The sequence below is a fragment of the Arvicola amphibius genome, chromosome 13 (genome assembly GCF_903992535.2).
Source record: "Arvicola amphibius chromosome 13, mArvAmp1.2, whole genome shotgun sequence".
Lineage (NCBI taxonomy): Eukaryota > Metazoa > Chordata > Mammalia > Rodentia > Cricetidae > Arvicola > Arvicola amphibius.
In genome coordinates this window covers 39,491,484-39,505,055 of record NC_052059.1, presented here as the reverse complement: position 1 = coordinate 39,505,055, position 13,572 = coordinate 39,491,484, and the positions used below count along the sequence as shown (strand labels likewise).

The 13,572-nt window shown below is 46.1% G+C and overlaps 1 protein-coding gene across 1 annotated transcript in view; it reads left to right on the top strand.

The window, feature by feature from the left end:
- Window positions 1-13,335, top strand: part of Siah3 (siah E3 ubiquitin protein ligase family member 3) — a 65,002-nt gene extending 51,667 nt beyond the window's left edge. Inside the window, exon 2 of the mRNA XM_038310683.1 lies at window positions 12,667-13,335. Coding sequence (XP_038166611.1) covers window positions 12,667-13,335 — 669 coding nt within the window. The remainder of the gene's footprint in view (window positions 1-12,666) is intronic.
- The last annotated feature ends 237 nt before the right edge of the window (window positions 13,336-13,572 follow it).

Sequence of the window (13,572 nt, the reverse complement as noted above, 5' to 3'; positions counted from 1 at the left end):
AAAGGACATTCATGATTTATAATCTCATCTACTTTAGGTATAATTCTAGATATTATGTAAAGTGTGGGTCCTTAGCCCCAACTAGCTGTTTGCTGATGATGGTGATAGTTATATCTACCCCCGATGTCTTTTCTACTTTGGCCTCTACATTACAAATGTTTTCTGCATCTCATTCAGTCCTTACCCACACTCTGGGAGATCTTATAATTCCTGCTTTATAAATTGGAAAACTGAAGCATGAAGAGGTTAATTAAAGAGTCCAGGATTCATACTCATGTTGGCATGACTTCAAAAATCAGTTTTCTTTCTACTCTGCATCATTGATTTCCAATCTACTCAATAAAATGATATATATCCCATTTTAAGAATAGATTCTTATGAAAGCCTAATTTTCCAAAAGTAGTTATTTGAACTTAAGCCTGCATGCATTGAGAGGCATGGTGTGTGTGTGTGTGTGTGTGTGTGAGAGAGAGAGAGAGAGAGAGAGAGAGAGAGAGAGAGAGAGAGAGAGAGAGAGAGAGAGAAGTAACGTGGCCGTTTGCTCCAGACATGTGTGATTTGGTTGCTAGCATGGAGTGACGAGTATCCTGGGAAGGGTCCTATGAGCTACATCTGTGCCTGGGTGTAGACACCATGTCTTTTGAAGTGACATCATTTCCAGTTTCACTATTCAGGCCAGGGTCAAATGCTAAGGCAAGAAATCCAAATTCTGAGCAGAGATCCCAGGCAGGCAGGAGAAGGAACCCTCATTTTCCCTCCATCCTGCTGTTGGAGCCTAGAAGATGTTGAGGAATTGCATCTGTAAGCATGGACTCATCCGGGGTGGGAGATTTGGAGGCAAGCAAGGAGTCAGGAGGGGTCAGGTCTAATATTCTGTTTTAGTGAATTGCCTGTCACCTGAAGCACTGGCCCAGCTTTGAAGGCTGTGTGTGTGACTCAGGACAGCCTCAGCCTCACTTTACTCAGACAGCGGTTTGAGGACACGTCCAAGAACAAGAAGAGAGTGGCTAAATAAACGTACTGGGTTCCAGTGCCCCGAGTAACCTACGCAAAGCCTCAGGATCTCTGCAGCCGCCACCTGGGAGAAAGCTACAGGGTTAGAGGTAGACAGAGCTTTGGTTTTGTCTTTGGGGGAAATAGACAAAGAGAGCAGATTCAAGCCATTATAAACAGTCACTGTGGGTTCATTTATTCAGCAGAGAAAGGATTCAGAGATAGTCAAAGGGGAGACTGTCCCAGTGCCTGTAGCCCTGAGCTCCAGGGACTCTCAAGCTGAGGTTCCATGTCCAGAGGCTTACAGCTTTAAGCCTTGAGAGTCAGGCTTACGTTAGAGGCTTCTGGTTCTAGGTGCTCACCGCAGAGGTTTGCTGCTCAGGGCTCAGAGAATCAACACCCATTGATTAGTTACAGGTTCCAAGATTTAGCCATCAGTACCCTTAGCTCTTTAATGCTCAGTAGCTCTCCTGGACTCTCTAGTGGCTGTGACTCCTCTAGCTCCCACAGCCACTTCTCTTCGGTGGTTCAATGTCTCTGCCAGCTCTAGTTATCTCAATACTCATGCTGCCCTTCCTAGTTTTAGTTTCTGTAGATTCTGTCCTCCGATGCTTTGAAAACTCGCCAGTCTCTTCCGAGCGTTAAGACTCTGAGCTTTGGTTTGCAAACCCCTCAGCCCTCAGTAGCCCTCTGGAACTGATGATAGCCACATCCCTTAGTGTTTCAGCTTTGAACCTTGACTATCAGGGCTCTCCTGTCTTAGTGACTCTGGAATTCCCCTGCCACTTCTTTGTTGTGGCTGTCACTGCTGTTACTGCCAAGGATAGAAACCCTAGAATCTGGTTTGCCCTGCTCACCCTATAGTATCAATGGTAAAGACCACAAGAGACAAAAGATAATTCACCAAGACTTTGGCATGGCCCAGTGTTACAGTCCAGATACAGGGCACAGGCAATCAGCTTCTCAGGCTGACTCAACAAGACCGAGAATCAACCTGCTTGTATAGCTAGAAAAAAGATATGGCGTGCACAATTTTACCAGCCACAGCCTTGCATGTATTAATTAATCTTTAGTTGTGCAAATCACAAGCCTCGTGTTACACCAATCTCTGGGCTTCTTGCTGAATGGCTCAGGAGGCCCCCTTTCTCAGCTGGAGTGAGAACAGCTGTCGCTAGCTAGCGTAGGGTCTTTTAAAGTTAGCGCAGAATTGTTTTGCCTTGAATGGAGTCTTCCAAAACAGTGCAAGTTGCCCGAGGTGGTTGTCTACTGGAGCAAGGCTTCCTGAAGCAGGCATCAGATCTCAGCATGGGCCATGGTGACAGTGGTTCTTGCAGTTGGAGATGAGTCTCCAAGCAACTGTGGAGAATCTGAAGCAGCAAGACCAAGAAAAGGACTCTCCGCTGACAACTCCCCGCTCCAGTCATGCAGACACGGGTGTCTGTCAGCACAAACCAAGCAGCTAACTGGTCCACTGATGATCATATTTGCTCATTTGAAGCATCAAAACGTAATCATAAATATCTTATATGAAGTTAACACTCTGAACAATACTTGACAGTACTTAATCTCAGCCAGATACTCCAAGGAAAGATTGGTCCTGAATTACTGAACCCTTTTATGTGCCAAATAACGTGGTAGAGATACACAGAAGTCCATAATGACACCTAGAAACATATTGAGATATTGAAGATAGATGCAATAATTCTATGGCCTATATTTCCTATATATACTTGAATGTGCATATGGTTTTATGGTATTGTTAAGCATTATGAAGTGGAATGATATAGGCTGAGACTTTAAGAATTGCTTTTAAGGGCTGACAGTCCCAGAGCAAAAGTTACTTTAGGGCAGAGTGTGGATTGTTGTTGGAGGCCATTTGTTCGTTCCTGGCTGCACAGACCACAGTATGTTGGTCCCTGATGACCGTGAAAGGAAGTTTGGGTTTCATTGTAAATGATGGGAAACCTTTAGACTATTTAGTGAGAAATTCTCCAGCCTATCTGAGGAAAAGGACAGACACAGAAATACTCAGAGCGTAGTTTTTTTTTATTTTGGATACCATGATAAATTACCACAATTTGGTGACTTATGACAGTAAAATATATGCTCACACAGTCCAGAGAACAAGAGTCTGAATTCAAAATGTCATTGAGTCGGTTCTCCTTCTGAATGGTCCTGGGAGAATCCACCTGCTTCTTCCAATTCTGATGACTCCAAGCATTCTAGGGGCTGTGGCTACATCTCTCTGACTCTACTTCTTTCTTCAATGGCACTCTCCCCTGCGCCCATGTTATGGGAGGCTCAGCTTAAGGAAAACATTGGAGGAACCAGGTAGGCCTATTTTCTTCAACTGATAGAAAACAAATGCCTGGTCATCCTGAACACGGGAGTGACTTGGTCAAACAACCCGTGATCCTTTGCTATTCTATTAGGATAGAAATTCAGCATCCACCTGAATTTCCCCCAAATCCTGAGAATTTTTGAGGTCCTAATCCAGGGTTTTGTCTCTGAGAGGCTGGAACTCATCCTTATGAAAGAGACCCCATTCTCCATCCTTCATCTTCCATCAACAGAACCCAATCTCGTGCTTGCTATAAATCCTTTTTCTTAGGCCCAAGCCCTGAGCACTGTTTATTAGCCAATAGAACTCATCCTTATTATGAACATCATTTTTGCAAGGGAATTTCTATGTAGCCATCCTGGAAGCTTTGTTATGAAAATTGTCCTGTAGAGACCCCCCCCGCCGCCAAGTTTGACTATGTTTAAATGTGTAAGAAAATCAAACCACAGAATCATACCCACTAGAGGTTTTGATTCAGTCTGATTGACCAAGTCCAGCTGTACCAAGTTTCATGGTTCATTTCCCTGCAGGCCATTATACCTGCAGAGACCCCACCATCACCCATGTCTCCTGCTCTTGTCTCTCTAAGAGGAATTGTCATTGGATTTGGGCACTATTTGTATAACCAGAATGATCACATCTCAAGACTCAATTAAATCATATCTGAAAAGACCAATTTTCCCGAATGGAGCCATCACAGTCATGTGTTCGGGGGGTGGGGGCATGTGGGCATATAATTTTAAGGATCCCCTTCTTGCACATCCTATCTAGTGAAGAAGCTACTATAGTAGTCCTGAGAGTTAACACAGATAATCTGCATCTGTGTGGTGGCCTCAGAGAGTAAAAAGTGATTGGATTGTGGTGGGGGGTCACAGCGAGGAGTTATTTCTCCTTCATGCATGTATACCTGGAAGCCACCACTTCTGAGCAACACTGTTGAAGACACACTTGTAGACAGACACATGACTCACCCTTTTGGAGCTCAGGCCACTGTCAAGAAAGACTCTGGAGCCGGGTGGTGGTGGCACCCACCTTTAATCCCAGCACTCAGGAGGCAGAGGCAGGTGGATCTTTGTGATTTCGAGGCCAGCCTGATCTACAAGAGCTGATTCCGGGACAGGCTCCAAAGCTACAGAGAAACCCTGTCTCGGGGAAAAAAAAAGAAAGACAGACTCTGGACAGTTATGTTATGTGTTAGAATGAACGTGCAACAGATAGACTAGACCTTGCTGAGAAGAAGGGGCCCCTAGTGGGCGGATACAATGGAGCCAAGCCAAGGGTGCTCTGCAGAGGATGGGAAAGTAGGGACTTATGATGAGACAACTTGAACTTGTAGAGGTCTCAGTCATGATTTCTTTGAAGAACTGAGACACAAGGACACCCAGGGTAATCAGGCCATCTGACTGTCTCGTGCCATCCAGGACACATTCCCGCACCCTCAAAATTTGCAAGTACACATGCTTTCTGTGTTTAGACTTACCTATGTAGCAGTTTCTAGAAGCCCACCTTCTCCCTAAGGTTAGGCACTCAGTCAGCTGCTGCGGTCTCTGTTGTTAATAGATCAACACTGTTGCCCACAGTCCTGAGTTGTCCAGATCTGCTGAGCATGCTCTCCTAGTGAAGCTCAACACACTCCCCTCAGTCATCCCATGGTCCTGAACCCATCCTCCATGGATGTTTCTTGTTAACGGGGTTCCAGATAATTACACCTTAACCTTTAAACTGCTCACATAGGTCCAGATTCCACTTACAGCTGCAGTATAAAAGTCGAACTCTGCAAAAGTTCCTTCTAAGAAAGATCTTTTCATCTACAAGACTCATTAGCATGCTCCAAGCCTCACACAGAAAAAAATCAGAGCCAGAGATAAATGGAAAGACAGCAGCTTTTCTCCAGCCTTGTGTTTAGACTGTAAGATTGCCCTGAACGCCCACAGGGTTCAAGGCAAATTTACAAGGAAAGCGCTCTCTCTCTCTCTCTCTCTCTCTCTCTCTCTCTCTCTCTCTCACACACACACACACACACACACACACATACACACGCGCGCGCGCACACACACACACACACACACGTACGCATGCACACACATGCACACAACACGTCCACACATGCCTAAAATATTTCTAAGTAAAAACTCCAGGTATGAGATTCTACAAATATATTTCATGCTTCTAACTTAATTATTAATTCCTTCTTAATAAACTACAAGCACAGTTCCAGTCAGCAGTCTGGGTCCCTTTCTTCCAAAGCTGGCTCGTTCCACACTGTGAGAGGCCTCCCATAAAGCCGAGTGGACACTCCAGCTCAACAGTCAAATTCTTCCCACCTTCCCCCAGATATCCACCCATTGGCTATTCTTTGAGCCCAAGGATTTGCCTTCTGGTTGGTGGATCCCTGAATAGCCTAGACTACAGGGAACTGTCTCGGTCATTAGGATGGAATTCCAGCATCCTAGTTATCTGGGTGGAATATGGAAATACAGAGAGAATGTGGTAGATTGTAGGACTCTGGATGGACTTAATCCATTAGTTACTGTCTTGGTCACTGCTCTTTTGCTGGGAAGAGATATTATGGCCAAAGCAACTCTTATAAGAGAAAACATTTAATTGGGGGTTTGTTTACAGTTTTGGAGGTTTTTAGTCCATTATCTTCATAGCAAGAAGCATAGTTGGAGGAGTATTGAGAGCTACATTCTGATCTGTAGCAGAGAGAGTGAGACTCCTGATCCACAGACAGAGAGACTCTGGGCTTGGCATGGGCTTTGGGAACTTCAAAACCCACCCCTAGCGCAACACTCTCCAACAAGGCCAATCTCTTAATCCTTCTAATCCTTTCAAATCGTGCCACTCCCTAGCAACTAAGCTTTCAAATATATGAGCCTTTGGGGCTGTTCTTGTTCAGGCCACCACAGCTACTCATCTTATGAGAGAATGGACCTAGAGATCAACAATAATCTTTGCTTGAGCCGAAGCTACCATTGTATGGATAATAGGTGAGCATGGGGCTCTTCAGTCATTTGTGAGGTCAATAATCCTGCTGAGGTACATGAGAGAAAATCCATCTAGATCTATCTAGGAGACAGACAGATTTCCTCTATTAATCCAGCAGACTGCGCTTCCCAGTCTATTTGCTGCTTACAATTGGGAAACAAATGATTGACACTTTCCAGTAAACCCTAAAAAGTTAAAGCAAAATAAATGCCTCTCTGGCACGCGACATTTCTTGTCAAGCTTGAGTGTAGCCTCTGTGTCCCTGTCATTTTAGGATGTGACTCTTCCAGGACTCCATCCCCAGGAGCTCACAGCTGTGAATTCACGGACCCCCGCCCCAATCACACACACACAGATATGTTTCTCCAGCAGCTGGGAAGCCGGGGTAGAGGAGAGAGCTACCAGTGCACACGGGCAAGAAAGGGGTTCAGTTGATGAGCCATGCATTCATTCTTTCATTCCAATAGTGTGTTCTCATTGAAAATCTGTGAGCCCTCTGGAGCTGAAAAGTTCCACTCTTGCCCACCACAGGACATAGCACTGGGAAAATGAATATAACCTTGTCATCAATAGCTCCAGTCCAACCAAGGAGAGAGGGCCACCAACTAGTGACTTTCAATGCAGGTTGAATAGAGAAGTAAGTTGTCTGATGCCCAATTGCTTTCCGACCACATCCCAGGTCAGGGGTTAAGGCAGTAACCAGAATAGATGATTGCCTCAAACTGGCATCAGCCCGGGCCCATGGCTGACAAAGCTGAGTGAGGTAAAGTTCTAAAGTGTTCTAGAGGAGGATCTAGTGCATCTGTGTGGCAAATGTGTGCCAAGCACCTGTGTGTACTCTCATCAACTATGATTCTAGTGAGAAGGTAACACCGACAAACCAACTAACGCTGCTCAGGCAAGGAGGTGGAACTAGAAGCTAAAGGCCCCATGATCTCAAGTCTAGGGACTCAAGGATGCAGGGTTCTGTTGTTCTCAGAGCATCATCCCCGTTTTCTTTCCTGTCCCTCACATAACCAGGGATCTCATTTCAAAGAGGACCAGTTGGGAGGCTTTGAGACCACAGAGGTCTATGTGGCCATCTCTATGGGTTCCTTAAGTTATTTGTCACTCATGGGTCTTGGTTTAGAACCGATTTATCCACCAAAGTTGTTTCTTCTTTCTGCAGTAGCATCCTGCTTCCCTCTTCCTGAGTGAATTGATGGCCTAGATAGATCCTGAATCCACGATCGCACACCCAGCTTCAGGGATTTTAGTCACCAGGAAAGAAACTGCATGCAGAAATAGTCCTTTTTGTCTGTTTTTTTTGGGGGGGGGAGGGGTGAGACTGGGCTCTCTCTCTCTCTCTCTCTCTCTCTCTCTCTCTCTCTCTCTCTCTCTCTCTCAGTTCCATTCATGTATATAATGACTTTCGCTCATTTCATTGCCATCTCCCGCTCACCTCCCTCTGAAACCTTCTCTTCCCTACAAGCCCCCTTCCACCTCCACGTTTTCTTCCTTTGGATGGATCCACCATTCCATTACAGCTGCTTCCACCAGCATGGGTAGGTTTTTCTTTTGTTTTTCTGGCCCAAAGGCCACTGCTCAGAGTCTACAGCATTGAGGAAAGTGACACCTTCTCCCCCCAGAAACCATTTACTGCCAGTACTCCCCCCCACACACTACACACAGTACACACAGTTAGGAATAGGACCTCATAGCGCCCTCCCCCCATGATGAAATATTGGCTGGACCAGTCTTGTACTGGTCTTATGCAAATAACCACGGCTTCGGTGAGTTCATAAATGCATTGACCATGTTGTGTCCAAAAGATGTATTTCTGCCCATCTCCCCAGCCTCTGACTCTTATATTCTTTCCACCCCATCTTTAGAAACATTGCCTGAGCCGAGGAAAGAGAGATAGAGCTGTACCATTTAGGGCCAAGTATTCCACCATCATTTACCCTTTGCCCTTTGACCAGCTCTGAGTCTCTGCGTTAACTGCCCCTCCCTGCTCTAAGGAGCACGTCTGAGCACACATTAATCTACGCTTCTAAATATGAGTATTTACAAAGCAGTTTGAGAATTCTTTTTGAGCCAGGGTCTCACACTACAGCCCAGGCTGATGTCAAACTCATGACAATCCTCCTGCCTCAGCCTCCCAAATGCCAGAATCACAGCATGCAGTGAAGTAACACCTGAACTCTTAAGGGAGGGTATCCAGCTACTGTAAATCCTGTTTCAGAGGCCGGGTACCAAGTTCTTAGAGAAGGAACTTTCAGGACCCATTCGCCAAAGACTCAGAGACTCAGTTTGCCTGACTTCTCTTTAGTTGACTCTTGCACATCACGGAGAGTCCATTCTGGAGCATCTGTTCCGCTGATTGACAAGCCACTAATTTCCCCAATGAGAACCCATGCGTAAGTGTTAATTAGCAGCATCTGGTGTGAATCAGAGCTGCAGCTAGCAATTGAGGCAATTGTGCTCGTTATCTCTGGTGTATGGTCTTTTCCAATAAAACATTAGGTGATCGCGCTGAGGTGTGAATTCCCGAAACAGGCATTGACAGCCCCACCGGAGTATGGTGTTAAAATGTATGCATTTAGATCCCACTTGCTATGAAGAAGTATTTTAAAGAAGAATGCAGACATGACCATAAGGCCCACAGAAACATATCACTCAACTATGCCGCGACAATCAGCTGAGAACTGAATCCCAGAAAGTGGGGACAGCAGGTGCTACATTACGATGTCCTGTCTGCGCGCTGAAGCGTCACTGTGACTTCTTATCCCTAGCCCTAACGGTAACCCTAACCCTAACCCTCACCCCTAAGGATTGTTTGTTGTTTTGTTTGGTTGGTTGATTTTAGTTTTTCAAAATGTGGTTTCTCTGGTAAGAGTCCTGTCTGTTTGGAGTTCGCCTGTAGGCCAGGCTGACCTTGAACTCAGAGATCTGCCCCCCAGAGGATTAAGGCGTGCACCGCCACACCTGGCCTCAGCTCACTTCTTAACCATTGGTGGAGTGTTTCCGTGTCTTCCCAGGCTTTTGATGTTCACAGTCATTACAGGTTTTGAGGGAAAGATGCAGAGAGGCAGGAAAACCAAATAAGAAAACATTTAGCTTTTCTCTCTGACTATCTTTCTCAGAGACAGACAATGATTAAACACTAAAGCCCTAAGTCACATTTACCCTCAATTCTAGACCCACTTGACTGTTTACTGTGGATCAGGCCTTGACATTAGCCCCACCCTCTAATATGTGCCCCAAATGTTCCCTGCTCATCCTGTTTGTTCTTACACCCTCTGGATAAAAGGCCTTGGCAACATCGAACCGGTCCCTTCTCCCAGGATTCAATCCTCCGCTAATTAGCACAAACAAACGTCTGAGCATCATTTAAACCTAGGCACAGAATCCCCTTCCTGTTCAAGTAGCATGCCCCAGTTCCTTGAGGTGAGTGGAGAGGAAAAGCAACCCTCTGGATGAGCCTTCTACCCACAGGGAGCAGAAGCTGGAGAAAGGGTCCCAGATAATTCCAAGGACAGGTTTCCCCTCCTGAAATCAGGATTCAGAGGACAGCCATTACCAAGCCTAGGAGTGTGGCTGATCAAATTAAGAAATGTGTTTTAAAATTCAATTACACCCTCGGTGGAAGTAGGCTCAGTAATGGTTAGGGACAGAATTATACCCAGTCTATAAAGCCTAACATTTCTAAACCCAATTTCGTGCCCTACTCTAAAGGTTAATTCAAAACCTCTCTTCCAAATAGGAAGTTAAACACGGCCAATGGAGGGAGGCCATCCATTGCCTGAGGGTTTATCAGTGGTAAGAGTTCATTAGTTTTAATTAGTGTAATCACTAATGTTGCATTAACAGTTTAGTGAAGGAAAGTAATTACTCACACATCCACTGTATTAGATGGGAAGATTAGGATTCATCATCCAAAAATGATTAGCATTTTGCCAATTAAACAAATCCCTTCTCCCTGCCAGCAGAACCTGTGACCTCCCTCACCCTGGATCATTTAAATGAAACATATTTTGCATCAAAAGACAGAATGGGGAGAAATGAAGAATTAAGGCTGCATTTATTTTTAGTTCTTTCTCAGAGTGCAGAGGGTGCACGCACAGGTCTCCGTGAGTTCGTGTTGCCAGACTTGATTTGCATAGTCATTTGCATCCCCTCTGATTACCCTCCTCTACCACGTGGCGCCACAGCAATTAAAAAACAAAAATGGCTGGTCGTGGTGGAAGATGAAACCAAGAGCGAGCAGCCAGAAAGACTATGTGGTAGGGCCGTCGCTTGGGTCCCATAGCAGGACAGGGTAGGGACCATCTGCTGGCCCCATTCTGGATGCCAGTTTGGAGCAGGCTTTACTGCTTGGCTTAAAAATGCACACAGGGGTCCCTTAAAGCTATCAAGAGAGTCTCCTGAGCCTCCTGCTACCCACTGCTGGGCACAGAGGACATTTCAGCCATAGTTTGACTTAGAAGACCTTAGCAGTATGCCGACCCCACCACTCTCCATCCGCACTAGACCGGGCGGCTTCTAGGAAAGTTCTCAACAGTTCTCAAGTACCCTGTGCTCTTTCTGGCTTCCCTGACCTTCTGTTCTCCTTGCTGGTAAACCCTCTGTTCTTGCTAGAGAAGCCACCTCTATCTTCACTCAGAGTAAGGTCACCCCATACCAGCTAGAATAGTTACCCCCTCCAGTAACTTCCAGGGCCCCATTGTATATGGTTGTCTGTTAGGACTCACTGGGCTTGGTTCTATAAATCCCTTCTATAAAAATAGCCTAGTATTTTTATATATAGCCCATGAACCTCCTCCCAAATACTTTAAAGCAGTGGTTCTCAACCTCTGGGTTACAGTTCCTTTACAGGGGTCACCTAAGACCATCAGAGAACACAGACATTTACATTATGACTCATAACAGTTGCAAAATTACAGTTACTGTCCCCATCTTCTCAGCATCAGGACTACAAGTTGTCCCACCAACCCCAGTTTGTTTGTTTGCTTTTTAAATGTGGGTTCTGGGGATCCATGTCCAACATTTTACTTGCTGAGCTATCTCTCCACCTCATTTAAAAGAATTGGTGTGTGTGTGTGTGTGTGTGTGTGTGTGTGTGTGTGTGTGTGTGTGTGTACATGTACTGAATAACAATATGAGTGGGAAGGTCAGAAGACATCTTGAGGAAATTTGTTCCCTCCCTCTGCCACGTGGGTTCTGTGGATAGGACTCAAGTTGTCAGGCTTGGTGACACGTGCCTTTACCCACTGAGCCCTCTCACGCCACTCCTCTCACTGATATTATTTCTCTAATAGTTTTTCATTTCTCCCCTTCCCTTTCTTCCTTCCAAACTCCCCTACCTCCCCTTGTCCCCTCTCAAATTCATGGCCTCTTTTTCTCTAATTGTTATTGCTACATCTCTCTACCTACCTATCTATCTATCCATCTATCTATCTACCTACCTACCTACCTACCTATCATCTATCTATCTACCTACCTATCATCTATTTACCTATCTATCTATCTATCTATCTACCTACCTTTCTACCTACCTACCTACCTATCTATATATCTATCATCTACCTACCTACCTATCTATATATCTATTATCTATCTATCTATCTATCTATCTATCTATCTATCTATCTATCTATCAATAGATAACTCCAACCTGCTAAATCTGCTGAGCATTGTTTGTTATACACACAGTTTCAGGACTAGTCATTTGATATTGTATAACTAATTAGTAGGCTCATCCCTGGAGGAAACTCTTTCTCGCCTACCCAGCATTCCTTAGCTGCCTGTATTTCTTTGTCTAGGGCCAGCCCCTTCCTCCCCCCCCCCCCCCCGAATTTCCCATTCCACATTAGCATGACTATTGGTGGAATACTTTTCCAAGTCTTGTTTACATAGCCGTGTTGCTGCAAAATCGTGTCATTTCTAGGGGACACGATCTCACAGGAGATGTCCTGCTCCTCTGGCTCTCGCAATGTTTTCAGACCCCTTCCACAATGTCGCCTGAGTCTTGGGTACCACTGTGCTATAGATGGATCCTTTGGGGCTGAGCACCTCATGTCCTCTGTATTTTGAGCAGATGTGGTTTTCTGTAATGGTCTCCGTCTTCGTCTTCGAGGAAAAGTGAGAGTTACATTTTATCAGGCAAAGCCAATGAGAGAGAGAGGAGGGGAGGAGAGAGAGAGAGAGAGAGAGAGAGAGAGAGAGAGAGAGAGAGAGAGAGAGAGAGAGAGAGAGAGAGAGAAAATTCCACACCTTCACTGTCACTTCGAATATCGGGAGAGCCACACTTGGCGCCAGAGACAAGTCTGTCACCCCACTAATGCCCTTCTCTTTCCTTCTAGTATGTGTCCAGTAGACGGGCTGTCACTCAGAACTCCACAGAGCAAGGCAGCTTCCACCCACATCATCTTCCCCACCACCATCGCCACCACTGTCACCATAACCACCTGTGCCACCATGCCCGCCCCCGCCACCTCAACCACCAGGAGGCAGGGACGCACAGTCCTCAGATGACGCCCTGCCTATGCCCACTCTTCTCCTGCCAGTGGGAAGGCCACCTGGAGGTGGTGGTGCCTCACCTGCGCCAGATCCACAGGATCGATATCCTGCAAGGGGCCGAGATAGTCTTCCTGGCCACGGACATGCACCTCCCCGCGCCAGCCGACTGGATCATCATGCACTCCTGCCTCGGCCACCACTTCCTCCTGGTGCTCAGGAAACAGGAACGACACGAAGGGCACCCTCAGTTCTTTGCTACCATGATGCTGATCGGGACCCCCACCCAGGCCGACTGCTTCACCTATCGCCTGGAGCTCAACAGAAACCACAGGCGTCTCAAATGGGAGGCCACCCCGAGATCTGTCCTGGAGTGTGTGGATTCGGTCATCACTGATGGGGACTGCCTGGTTCTCAACACCTCACTGGCCCAGCTCTTCTCTGACAACGGCAGCCTCGCCATTGGAATCGCCATCACGGCAACCGAGGTCCGCGCCACGGATGCCGAGATGTGAGGCCAGGAGCCGCTGGATACTCACGCTGCCTGTGTACCTTGAACCTCCAGATGTCAGGACATTTTTATTCCCCCTTCCTTCCTTCTTTTCTTTCTTTTTCGTCTCAGGTAATTTGTGGTATTAGTATTCATCGGCCACAGGCATTCTGTTATGTAAACATCTGTGAGTCAAGGTCTTGCTTGGTGTGAAATCTGTCCTGTGTGTTGTTGGTACAGTTTGGTAGAACGTTTGGAAGAT